Source organism: Hipposideros armiger, unplaced genomic scaffold (assembly GCF_001890085.2).
Source record: "Hipposideros armiger isolate ML-2016 unplaced genomic scaffold, ASM189008v1 scaffold_31, whole genome shotgun sequence".
NCBI classification, from domain to species: domain Eukaryota; kingdom Metazoa; phylum Chordata; class Mammalia; order Chiroptera; family Hipposideridae; genus Hipposideros; species Hipposideros armiger.
The window spans coordinates 2,143,423-2,156,694 of NW_017731381.1; the positions used below are offsets into that span (position 1 = coordinate 2,143,423).

The following is a 13,272-nucleotide window of genomic DNA, read 5'->3' on the forward strand; positions in this document are numbered from 1 at the left end:
TTTTTAAAGGCTATTATTCACATAATGGTAATTATGTAAAAATATATTTATGGCTCTCGAATCATTTTTAAATTGTTGTGAGGGACAGGATTGGCTCTTCCAGGGGTTGGCAAACTTTTGAGATGGAACATATCCAAAGATCTGCATGGGGCTTGAGAGCTGCAGTTTGCCAACCCCTGGTGTAAAGGATGGCTTAGGCATTGGTGTTTTTAAAACTTCCCCCAGGTAATTCTAATATGCGGCCAGAACTGAATACCTCTAAGGGTCAAATCAGCATGGCAGGTGCAGTTAATTAGGCCTCCTTGAATTCTTAGGAGCCCAAGATCCTGGCCAATCACAGTTGCTAGGACTTGAGATGTAATTACGGGCGTGGCAGCCCCAGAGAATTGGGTCCAGTGGGACTATCGGTAGGAGGGAGAGCCTGCTGTCCTGCACAATTGGTTCCTACATAGACGCTCAAAATACCATGGACAGAAGTGCTCTTTGGATGTTATTTATTTATTTTTTTTGGCCAACGCCCTCACCCTCATTGCATAAATATGTAAATGGAGGCTCACCGAGGGGGAGTGACCTCCCCAAGGTCACCCAAATACTACAAGAAAGAGACGAGACTTGAATCCAGGCATTTGGATTCTCAATTCAGGATGGTCCCTACATTATTTCTTCAAGCCCTTGAACTTAAAATACATGTTGAGAGACTCAAGTTTCTCAGGTAAAAGAGAATGAGCTGATTTTATGGCTCTCCATGAGAGAATGTGTGTGGGCTTGTCTGGGCTCTGGGCCCAGTCTCCCTGGTTCAGGCAATTCCATCTTTTTCCTTGAATTATTGTCCCAGCCGCCTACCTGCCTCTGCTCTCTGCTCTGATCTATGCCAGGTAGTTACATCTCAAATGCAAATCGAGCTTAAAAAAATTCCTGCTGCCTTCATTGTCTCCCCTTGGCCCCTGGAATAAAATCCAAACTCCTTGACCTGACAAATATCCCCTTGCCCCCACCCCATGCTCACCTCTACTGACCATTTCAGTCCCATCTCCCTCCAGGCTACGCCGCCCCACCGCGAGTTGTTTATGAACCAAACTGCTTCTGGGTCTAGTAACTCAACCTACTGTGCACACCTCCATGCCACAGCTTGCTCGAGTCCGTCTGCCTAGAACAATCTTCCCTGCTTTTATTTGGTTATTTCCATTTCTCAAGCTTTGGTTTGGGCTTTATGTCTCCCAGAAAGTCACTGGCCGTCTCTTCTCAGGCTAGGCTTAATGCGCCCTACCCCCAAGGGCATGCCTCTATTGCGACATTCTGCCAAGATATTGAAATGATCAGTTTCTATCCTGTCTGTAAGGACAGCCTCTAGTTTCCTCAGAATGCAAGGGCTCTGTCTAGCTCCATCTCCTCACTTCCTAGAGCCTAGTATAATGCCTGGTCTACGGAAAGTGCTCCAAAGTTTTAGGTGAAGTTCCTCGAAGCTCAGTCCTTGGTCCTTGTGTCCTTGTACGCTCATTTGCTTGGTGACTTTGAACAGGCTTGTGGGTTTACTAGCATCTATATGTCTACAACCCCTGCAGTTTTCTCCCCATCCCAGGCTGCTTTCCCAAATTCCAGACTCATATATCCAACTACCCACTTTNAGCATGAATTGTGGATGGGTAAATATTTAGAGACTTCTAACTAAAAGGGAAGAGTGTGAGAAAGGAGAGGAGATTTGAGGCAGGGAGGAGGCTGGTCACCTGCTCAGAGTGGAGATTTCATTAGGGCTAAACACAGTGGGGTCTGTGGCAACAGCAGGGAGCAGGATCAAAGCACAGAATCTGAAGACAAAACTTGGATTCAAATATGAACTTTGATTCTAACTATGGGACTTCAGATAAGTTACTCTGAGCCTAAGATCTTTAGTTGTAATTGGCAATAGAGGTGGCGATGGTGAAGATAATGGTTGTGATCATCATCACCTAAGGAGGTTGTTGCAAGGGTTAAATGGGGTTCCATTGCAAGAAGCCTCAAGATGGTGCCTGGATAGCAGGCAATACCTCTCCTCTCCACCCCCTCACCAAATACCCATAAAGCCTCAACAAAATTAACTTGTAAGAGCATTGGAATCTAAGTCTGTCAACAGCCTCGTGTCAGAATGTATGAGGAATTAACTGTATCAGTACCACACTTGAAATGTGCATGAAGACGAAGACTTCCTTTTGTCAAAATTCCTTAAAAATCTCTGAAATTGTGTAAAATCATCCTTCACCTGATTCAACTTGGAAGAGACTGCAATTCCTTTGCTGAAGCATCTGATACAGTAGTTGGCTTATGTTTAGGAGCCATATTGTAAGAAGAACTTGTTCTGTATTTCTGAATTCTAGGCTTAAACTAGGATATGTGTGTAGATTTGCGACCCCTGAGAAACGGTAGAGTCACACCTCCCATCTCCTATGCACTCGAGGTTGTGCTCTCGCTCATTGTAGTGGCAGATGAAATTACCACCTCTTTCTTAAGTCTGACCAAACATATAGGGCTGAACTTGTAAAACTAAGAGTAAGGATAAGGCCACGCCACTGCAGCACTGAAATGGACATCATATAACTGGCAATTGACACTGGTATAGTTTGTAACTTGAGGTAACACCGGCCTGAAGGATAGACAAGAAGTGCTTTGTCTTTTCCTATTTCCTTTCCTGGGCTCAGAATCAAACAAAGACCCAACTCAAACAAATATGGGGGTGGGGGTGGCATCTCTAAGCCCTTCATCCCCCTCAATCCCTTACATTGGGGTCTCTGGCATGGCAGAGACAAAAGAGGGTGAATAAAGATTTTCATATCCCAGAATGCAGATTCAATATTGGGGAAAAAAACTGTGAAGGGAATAGTCATGGGAAAGGTGACTTCTGGATTCATTTATTCCCCCTGATAAATCAGTCCTCCCCTTTGTGGAGAGAGCATGAATTCCTTCTTCCACAGCACTCACATCAGATGGCAGAATGCTGTTAGACACTCTACAGAGGGACGGGGGTTGTGAGCATCCATTGCTCCACCTGCTCAAGCCACAAGGAAAGGATTCCAACCAGCTAGATGGTGAGGGTGTCAGTGAGAAGCTGCCTGCTCTGTGTATGGCAGGTGCCAATCCTGGAGAGATTGCTTCTCCTTTCAAGTTAAGGAATAGAAACAAAACACTGTGGGTCTTAGAAAAATCCACCATGTTCAAAATAAGGAAAATGACACTTGTGGATGCAGAGAAAAATCCAATTTTCAACAGAAAAAAAAAGTATTCAGTGTTGGCTGTTTAACCAATGCCATCTCCTACCTTCTTCCTTTCTGGCAGAGCACTGACAGTACTCTGGGCACCCATGCATGCCCCGTGTGACTCAGGAGGATGACCTTATTCCTACATCTGGGGCAAATCCTGATATCCTTAAGTCAATCAGGTGTTCCTAACCCTTTTGCCAAATTTTCAAAAAATTTGAACGAGCTAGGAGGGGAGTTCTATTAAAGTGNGCAACGATATGGATGGACCTAGAGAACATCATTTCTTGTATTAAGTGTCACGCATCCTTCCTGTGAACATCAGTCCTGCAAGGGATGGTGTTGGTGGGGTTGGGGATGGAGAAGAAAGGAATACCGGCTGCACTGCACGATTCCCAGGAAAGGATGAGTGCCTCCCACCTAAGCCACCATCACGTATGGGGACAGATGTCTTCAGGGGCTCTCCCTAAGGACCTGAGGCCTGGGCTGCCTGGGAGACCTGCCGTCTGGCAGAGACAGGCTTCTTAGGAATGGGCACCTGGCAATCTCTGTGAGATGCCAAATGTTTCCCAAACCAAAAATGCTACCAATATGGATATTTGCTCTAAACACATGGCTAGACAGGCTGTAAACTCAGCGTCAGCAACACCAACATGGGAATGAAAAAGAAATGCGTTTGAAATGTAACAACTTGTATTGCTGTAACATTGGTAATCATGTCAATACTGGTGCTAATGATGCTATGAAGACTTGGAACCAAGGGATTTTCAAGGTTTATTAATTCAACTAGTTGGACTCCCTCCTCCCATATCTCGGGCCTCACCTATTCCCTTCCTAACCTCTGATAACGCAGAAGCGATGCCTTTTATCACACCCCATTTCACCAGACGTACTATACTTAATTTTCCATCATTAGGTTTAATGAAAACCCAATTTCACAACTCACTTCTCTCAGGAACCTACAAGTAATGCCCCAATTAAAAAGCGTTATGATGTTCCTATTCGAGAGGGAGCCTTCAAACTAATGTGTGCTTCTGCTGCTAATTCAACAAAGACGCTGGAATTCGCACGCTGCTCATAAAATGTAACTCAAACCAGCTGGCCCAGGGAGAGACAATTTTTCATTTTTCTCCCCTCCAGACCCTTCCTTTTCATGCCATTTCAACTTCTCGTTTATGGGTCTTGCATGTTTATTTATCACAGAATAATAGTTTGGGTTTCTCGTGCACTTTTCCCATAGCTGCTGCTGAAGCTTGTGAATTCCCTTGCAATCCCTCATGTCGCTGCCGGTGAGGGGCCAGTGGGGAAGGCAGAGGGATTCTGGTGACGCGTATGAGGTCCCGGGGTCCCCTTGTGCCTCCGTTTCCTCTTTTCTGTCTCTCTACCACTTCCTCTTCCTTCTTCCTTGGGTACCTGGCTTTGACCTTCTTGCTTTTTTTAATCCCCGGGCTCCTGGTCCTTGCAGACTTCCCTGCAGCTTCAGCCACATATTTTCAATCACTTGCTAGGAACCGTCACTCCAACTGGTTAGCAACTATTTCCTGACTACCTCTATTATACAAAGCACGGTTTAGACACCATGCACACACAGGAGGGTGGGGGAAAGTGTGTTCAGAAGGCGATAAGCATGCCACAGCCCTCGCAGGAGAGAAGGCGAGATAAGATGTGCATAAACAAGTCTTAACAAAGGTGGGAAGGGACAGGCACCTACGAGATGGGAGGAGGATGTGCCGCTGTTAGGCACCATGGAAACGTTTCCTAAGCTTTAGGCATTCACAGCCCACCTCGGTGGGTTTTGCCATAATTATGTACAACCTGTATCAACCTGTATCAGCACTGTCCGATAGAACTTCCCGCAATGATGGGAACGGTCTATATCGGTGCTGTGCAGTATGGTAGCCCCTAACCACGTGTGGCTACTGAGTGTTAGAAATGTGGCTCATGGGACCGAGGAACTGAACTTTACATTTTAACTTCAATTAATTTAAATTAAATATCCACACGTGGCTTACGGCTGCTGTATTGGGCAGCACAGAGTTAGAGAAAGAAGAAGACAGGTAAAGGGAGAATGAATGCTCCGAAGTTACACTGTAGGGCAGAGAGGTCTGGTGGAAATCTACTGCAAGCCGCATATGTAATTTAAAGGTTTTCTCATAGCAATGTTAAATAAGGTGAAAATGAACATGTGAAATTAATTTCAACAATACATTTTACTTAACCCAATACATCAAAATAGCATTTCAACATGTAGTCAGTNAAGAGCATAGTCACAGCTGGCTGCAGCTGGATTCCGACCTGTGTGAGGAAGGGGGCAGAGTCCCTCTGGGGCAGCGAGACAACATCTTAACAAGTTTTCCCTTCTGTTTTGCTTTGCCTTGGTTTATTTGTAAAAGGTGAGGCCTAATGGGCAGGGTCTGAAACCAATGCTGTGAGACAAAACGAAATTGTTCTGCGTAATAGCAAGGAGGGGAGTGTGGGAGGTCTTTCCCTGGCTGATGGAAAAAGATAAATAAAAAAATAAAAATAAATAAAGGAAGTTTTGAGGACCACTGGTATTCAGGCGCTTCCTGTCCTTTGCTGCAAGCTCTCAGTTATTCCCCAAACCTCATGTTGACAACCGCTACTCACAGATCCTTTGTGTTAGAGATGCTTTGGGGAGGAAGGAAGGGATGTCTGGTGCAGAGGGGAGGAGATGGTACAGAGCGAGGGGGCAGCAGTCACTGGAGACGTGGTATTGACTTGGGGGGCTGAGAACAAAGCAGAAGCATGGTGATGAGGCAAGAGGTGACCAGGAGCAAGTAAGCCTTCCAGCATCCCCGGGGGGGACATTTGCTGGCTTTCCTATAACTTGTGGGATGGGGGCTTGAGCCAGTTCAGCTCATACTGATGGGAGCTGTGACTCCAAAGCCTAGACATTTTGGAGATAACTGGGTTATGAGAAGAAGAAGAGAGAGAGAGAGAGAGAGCGGGAAAGAAGGAGGGGATAAAAGGGAAGCATCAGAACCATTTAGACGGTGCTTCTCAAATGTAAAGGGTACACAGATGGCCCAGGTTCTGGTTCAAATGCAGGTAAGTGACTCAGTAGGTCTGGGTGGGGCCTGAGGTGGTGCATTTCCAACATGCTCCCAGGTGATGCTTCTGCTGCTGGTCTGGGGACCGTACTTTGAGTAACCAAGCTTGAGCACCCATAAGCCACCCATCAGGAAGTTTCCCCACAGGCTGGTCGTCTCTTACCTCATATTCCTCCTTGAACCCGTAGCCCTGGCCTCTCTTCATCTGGGTGATGTGCTGCAGCAGGTCCGCCACCCGGATGGCCGGCTGGAACTGGTCCCGAGGATAGCTCATCTCCACGGGGTCACATGCCCGGTAGGGGTGAGTCTGGATCGTGAGCGTGGGCTGGGACAGCTCTCCGCGACTGCCATCTGCTTCAAAGACAAGGAGGCAGAACAGATCGTCACCTATGGAGTTTGGTCCTCTGGCCTCTGTGCCTCCCCCCAGCTGGACCTGAGGAGGGGCAGAAGCAAGTAACTCAGGATTCAACCGCTGAGGAAACTGCAGAAAGAACAGAGACACGCTGCTTCCCTGGCATGGCCGCAGTGGTGGATTTAACAATTAAACCAACAAACCAACCGATGAAAACAATAACCCTTGGTTCATTCTATTTCAAGGGTCTCTACTGATGGCGTAAAGACGAAGCCCAGGTTGGCTGGCCCCCCGCTGCCTATCTCAGTCCTTCCTTGAGGCCCGGCAGGGTGGTCTTGGCCAATCCTGGCTGATGTCAGAGCCACTGAGAAGCCAGACAGGCTGGATATCAGGGGCACCCTCCTGTTTAGGAAAGAGGGTGTCTGGAAATAGTCTCTGGTGCCTGCCTGCAGGCAAGGAGAGTCTCAGATCCCTGGAGATCAGAGCCACCTGTGTGCTTTGGGCCAGCTGCCTGCATCCCTTGTGATCTGGTTTTTCTCTACTGGTTTGTTTCTTTTTCAGCTATACACGGGTGAACTGGAACCAGTCTTGGACCCCCAGCAGATGGCAGTGACCTTGACCCTCTCGTCTGCTCTCTCCAGCTATGGGCTCTGCATCAGTGACCACCTTCTGCCTGCTGTCTACAGTTTCCCCCACCACTTAACAGTCTTGATCCAGAGGTGCCACTGAACCCACCTTGCAATTAGGGAAGCCCGATTTCCTACTTCAGTTCTGCCAGCTACCTCTCCCACGCCTGGGTCCTGTGCCTCACCTCCTTCACAAATCTCTCCTTGGTGTAAGATCGATTCTCTCCCCTGATAGTAATCTTTATACCCATGGGGTTGTTTAAACTCCCTCCATTCGTTTGGCCACCCTGGAAACTGACGCCTGCTGAGGCTGGATTTGAACTCCTCTGTTCCCCTTGGAAGAGTAAGATTACTTTCTTGCCCAACCACCTCCGTTGCTAGGATTCCTTGTTGGTCTTTCATGGACAGGTCATCTTCCTCAGAACTATCTGGGCTTGGTCTGTTCAACCTCCCCACGAAAACATGAGTCTACGCCCTGGGCCTTCTGTTTGTGGCATGCACGAGATGAGAACTGCCAGATTCAATGTGTCTCACCCAGATATGTTCAGGCACAGCACGGCATCCAGGCAGACCCCACTAGGTTTCGGCCATGCTCACTCCCTGGGAGGCTTAGCATATATTCCTGATTCTCTGCAACGTGTCTTTTCAAAATCCACGTTTCCTTCAGCTTGGTTGTCTCTCATGCCCCCACAAGCCATCAGACATTGATTCAGTATGTGAAAAGTGAACTTGCCTCCCGTGTGACAGCCTGAGAAAAAGTGCCCCTGGTAAGGAAAGCATTGCCAATTAAAGATCTAGAGTGTAACGGCTTTATGTGCAAGGCAGATGGGCCTAGGTGAGATGTTAGCACAACCTTCCTGACGGCACAGGAAAACACTGATAACGTTTTCTCCTGGGATTTTAAGTAACAGGTAACACATCCTCACTGGCATTGCTTAAATGTAGCACTTGGCAAATGTAGTGGGGGAGGGGGTCGCGTGGCAAATGTAGTGGGGGTGTGGGCTCCCNTCCCTAGAACACAGGCAATTAGGACTTGCTTATAGCCAACAGAATGTGGTAAGAGTGATGCTGTGTGACGTCCAAATCTAGGTCACAGAGGGTGATGCACTTTCTACCTTGTTAGCTAGGAGGCTCATCTTTGGAGCAATGAACTACTGTGTAAGAAGTCCAGTTTTCCTGAGGCTGCCATACTGTGAAGAAGCCCAGGTCCTCTGGAGGTGTTCCCACTGACAATCCCAGCTGAGATCCCAGCTGACGGCCTGCATCAATTACTAGACATGTGAGTGATGACACGTTCAGATGCTTTTAGCCCCCACCCTTACAGCCTTCCAGTCAAGGCTTGAGGCCTCATGGATCAGACACGTTCTAGCCCTGTGGTGCCTTCAGCGAGCACAAAAAATTGGTTGTTTCATGTCACTAAGATTTGGGGTCGTTTGTAACACAGCAAATGGTATTTTTCACTAGTATACTCCATTATGTGCTAACATTTTACATGAAGTGATTGCAAAATAACTTAAATATTTTTAAGTCTATTGTTTATTTCCTGTTTTCCCTGGTAGAACACAAGTTTCTCATGGCTCTTTGTCCCTGTTGTTCACTGTGATACCTAAAATATCTAGAACACTCTTGGAAGTAGTAAATACTCAGTAAAAATTTAATGCACACATTTGGAAGTGACTGTGCAACTGAACTGAATTTTAGACGACACAGCTTGCTGTAGCTGAGAGGTCCCTTGTATGTCAACTTGTCAAACCCACTCATTTATATGAAAAATCTGAGCGGGGTAGGAGAAAGACAAGCAAGAAACAGAGCAACATAGCATGTTGGTCTGAGAGTAAGATGAGAGACCCAGGAGCCTTATGTTTTATAGGATGGAGTCTTCAAGCAGATTTGTGACTCTTATGCTCAGTATGTAGACTTCAGACATCACAGGAGCTCTGATGATCAAAGCAATATCCAGCTACAGTCTAGGAAAGTGAACTAGCACATTGTGGAAAGACTCCTATTAAATAACGCTTTCCAATTAACTTCCAGTTAATCAGGAAATGCTGTTAACAAGAAGCTAAGCATTTCAGCTAACTGATTAATATAATTTGAACTAATTGAGGTCAAGGCTAGTCTAGTTAGTGATATTTTTGGTTGAGGTCCAAATAATGGAACATGCGGTATTGCCTTTCTCATCATGAAAGCAGTTCATTTCCATGCCAGAAAGTTTGGGAAACAAACAAACAAATAAACGTTGTATCAATGTTAAAATTCATCCCCTTTACCATTGTATTGTAGGTATGAAAGAGTGATATTGACTGAATATTTGTCTGTATGATTGTGTCCCCCTAATCCCTAATGTGATGGTGTTAGGAGGTGGGGCCTTTGGGAGGTGCATAGGTCGTGAGGATGGAACCCTCATGAATGCAATTAGCACCCTTATAAAAGGTGCTAATTGCACCCTTCGTTCTTTCCATCATGTGAGGACACAGAGAGAAGATGGGTGTCTACGAACCAGAAAGCAGGCTCTCACCAGACACTGAATCTGCTGACGCCTTGATCTTGGACTTCCCTGCCTCTAGAGCTGTGAGAAATATATTTCTGTTGTTTATTAAAAAAATAAAAAAAGGAAAGTCTGGAAAATGCAAAAAGGAATTTTTTTTTTTAAAATCAACCATACAGGGATGGATGCTTTTAAAAGAGATCTCATTCAGAAAGGAAATTGTACCACAGTAGTCAAATGTGTTGGTTTTTTGGTTTTGTTTTCAAATTTTAGAATGCAAGTTATTAGAGCAGTGTTTCTCAGGCTTTGACTATGTGTCACCCTTTTTGATAAGTCACATATATCCCTTAATGCTATCTGAAACTTAAAAACAAATGAAATATTATGACTGACATATTAAACCATCATGATATTGGCTATGCCTTTACAAACAACACACCCTCTCTTGACATTCGCTCAACAAATGATCTATGTAGGTATGTACAAGTGCGCGCGCGCACACACACACACACACACACACACACACACACACACACACTTCAAGGGGTGGGAACCATTCAGCCGATTCTCCCTGGGAAATAAGGCCCAGGTACAGGAGGTGATGAGGCCATCTCCTTCAATGCTTACCCCAATATCCTCCCCAAACTTGTAGACTGAGCATATGAAAAACGCTGTTTTACTTAAACCAAGTTTGAAATTAACTGCTGGTTCCCCTGAGCTGGTAATTACTCACCTCCATTGACATAAACGTTTTTATTCTCGTAAATGTGTCAAACATGCCCCTTGCCACCAGGTTTTACACTCTCATAAAGTTTTAAGACTTTAAAGTGGCCCTGAGAAATCACCATATCCAAACTCTTCGAACTCAATGAAGAAAAGAATTTTAGAACTCAGGTAGCAACATGAGGTATGCTACCACCCAACAGCTTGTTGCACCAGAATCCAGCTGCCTGNTTTTTTTTCTGTCACTGGTATCTTAATCTACACAACAGGAAACAAAATTGCATTTTTTTTAAATTGGGGAATTGGGGAAGGGGACCAGGCAAGTTGTTGCTCTTCAGTCTTAGTTGTGGAGGGCGCCAGTTGCCATCTGGCTCTGTCGGCAGCTCGTGGCCTCTAAGCTTAGGATGCTGTGTTACAATCTTAGTTGTGGGTGGGCATAGCCACCATCCCATGTGGGAATCGAACCGGCAGCCTTCTTGTTAAGAGCGCATGCTCTATCCACCAAGCCACCCGGGTGGCAGCTCAGCTCAAGGTGCCGAGTTCAGTCCTAGTTGTTGGTGGGCATAGCTCATCATGGAACAGGCAGTCTTGTTGTTAGGAGCATGTGCTCTCACCAGCTGAGCCATCCTGCCACCTGTTAGCAGCTCAGCAGCAGCTCAGCTCGGGTGCAGAGTCACTGGCCCATGTGGGAATCGAACCGGTGGCCCTGTTACTCAGAGCTTGCGCTCTTAAGCCAGCTCTTAACCAATTGAGCCACTCGGCCGGCCCCAGAAATGCGTTTTAAAAAACATGGAAGAATAAAGGAAGTGAAATATTAAATAATAAGACAACATTGATTTTTTTCAAAACATGGATCAAATGAAGAAGCAACCAAAAAAAAAATAACTTGCTGAGTGAGGCAAGGGAAGACTGTGAGGAAACCCAAATGCAACAGTAGAATTAAAATGGACACTGGGATCCGGAATGAGAATAAGCAGCTGGAAAAACTTGTGGAGAATTCCTTTGAGAACTTGGCAGTGAAAATGCAAGGGTAGACCTGCACTGGGTGGCAATTTTTCACAGAACTGGAACAAATAATCTTACAATTTATATGGAGCCACAAAGAACCCCGAATAGCCACAGCCATGTTGAGAAAGAAGAACAAAATTGGAGGTATCAGCCTACCTGATATCAAACTATATTACAAGGCCATAGTAATCAACACAGCATGGTACTGGCCTAAAAACAGACACAAAGATCAACGGAACAGAATAGAAAACCCAGAAATTAACCCACCCCTATATGGTCATGTAATTTATGATAAAGCAGGGAAGAATATACAATGGGGTAAAGAAAGTCTATTTAAGATTGGTGTTGGGAAAACTAGACAGATACATGCAAAAAAAAAAAAAAAGAAACTAGACCAACTTCCTATACCATATACAGGAATAAACTCAAAATGGATTACTTCCTGGCCTAGCAGCTGGCAGTGTTCCAGACTGTGGCTATTCCACTTGCCTGGGTCCTGAAGGGAGAACTAAAGCGGACCCACAATGTACATACAGCGTGAACAAGAAATAACCTTTGTTGTTTTAAGCCATGGAGGTGTTTGGAGTTGCTTTTTACTACAGTATAAATGTCCAACCACTATGCTATACACCTGAAACTAATATAAAATAATATTGAATGTCAACTGTAACTGCAAAACATAATTTAAAGAAAGAAAAGGCAAGGGTATAACCATGAGGCTTCTGTTTCCTCTGTATCTGTAATCCGCTCATGTGTGTTCACGTGTGAAGGCACCAAAAAGACATTTTGAGAGAAAAGAAAACAGACATATAAAAGACAGATAATTTGTGTCACGAAAGAAGAGAACCGAATGAATGGAACAGAAGAAATGATAAGGGATACAATGTGAACACAGCTCTTTGGCAGAATAAGAACCTAAATCTTCAAATGTAAAGAGTTCTCTCCAAGTACAACTTAAAAATAGAACTGATCTCCTGATACTATTGTTTAAATATCATTGATGTAGAAACACTCAGATAAACACCGAGGCTGGAAAAAAAATCTATAAAAGAAAAGAAACAATGCTAACCATATTTTCTGTTGCCTAAATATAAATGCCAGAAAGCAATGTAACAAAATTCTTGAGAGAAAAATTCTGTAACCCCAAAATGATTCACTAAGTTGTTTTTCATTGGTGAGGCTACAGAAAGGCCATCTCTGATACACAAAGATTCAGAAACGATACTGGCTGTTATTCTGATTCTTTTCCAGAGGCTTGGGGAGGTGGAAAAGTAACAAAAAACAAAACAAAACAAAACAACAGCAACAACAACAAAAAACCCCTGCAAGATTGGAGCTAATCATTTTATAAAAGAACTGATTTGTCAAATACCAAAATCTGTTAAACATAGACATGAGTATAAAAAACAAAACAAATATGAATCAAAACAGGATGAATGATTAAAAAAAGGAATTCTTATAGAGAAACTATGTAAAAAAAACTTAATACAAAAATTCTTTCCTAAAATATGAAATTTTACCAACCAAAACTAGGAAGTGGGTGACTAATGCATTGCTAAAAATAAAAGTACATTAACTTCTGGTTGCCAGATGGGAGGGGGGTTGGGAGGATGAGTGAAAAAGGTGAAGGGCTTCAGAAGTACAAATAGGCAGTTATAAAAACAGTCATTGGGATGTAAAGTACAGCATAGGGAATATAGTCAATAATACTGTAATAACTATGTATAGTGTCAGACGGGTACTAGACCTGTGGGGGGATCACTTCATAAGGTATATA

The 13,272-nt window shown here is 44.5% G+C and overlaps 1 protein-coding gene across 1 annotated transcript in view; it reads right to left on the reverse strand.

Moving 5' to 3' along the window:
* The window catches only part of PTPRT (protein tyrosine phosphatase receptor type T), a 1,070,914-nt gene that overhangs the window by 88,513 nt on the left and 969,129 nt on the right, over window positions 1-13,272 (reverse strand). Inside the window, exon 17 of the mRNA XM_019636904.1 lies at window positions 6,462-6,652. Within this exon, the coding sequence (XP_019492449.1) occupies window positions 6,462-6,652 (191 nt within the window). The remainder of the gene's footprint in view (window positions 1-6,461; window positions 6,653-13,272) is intronic.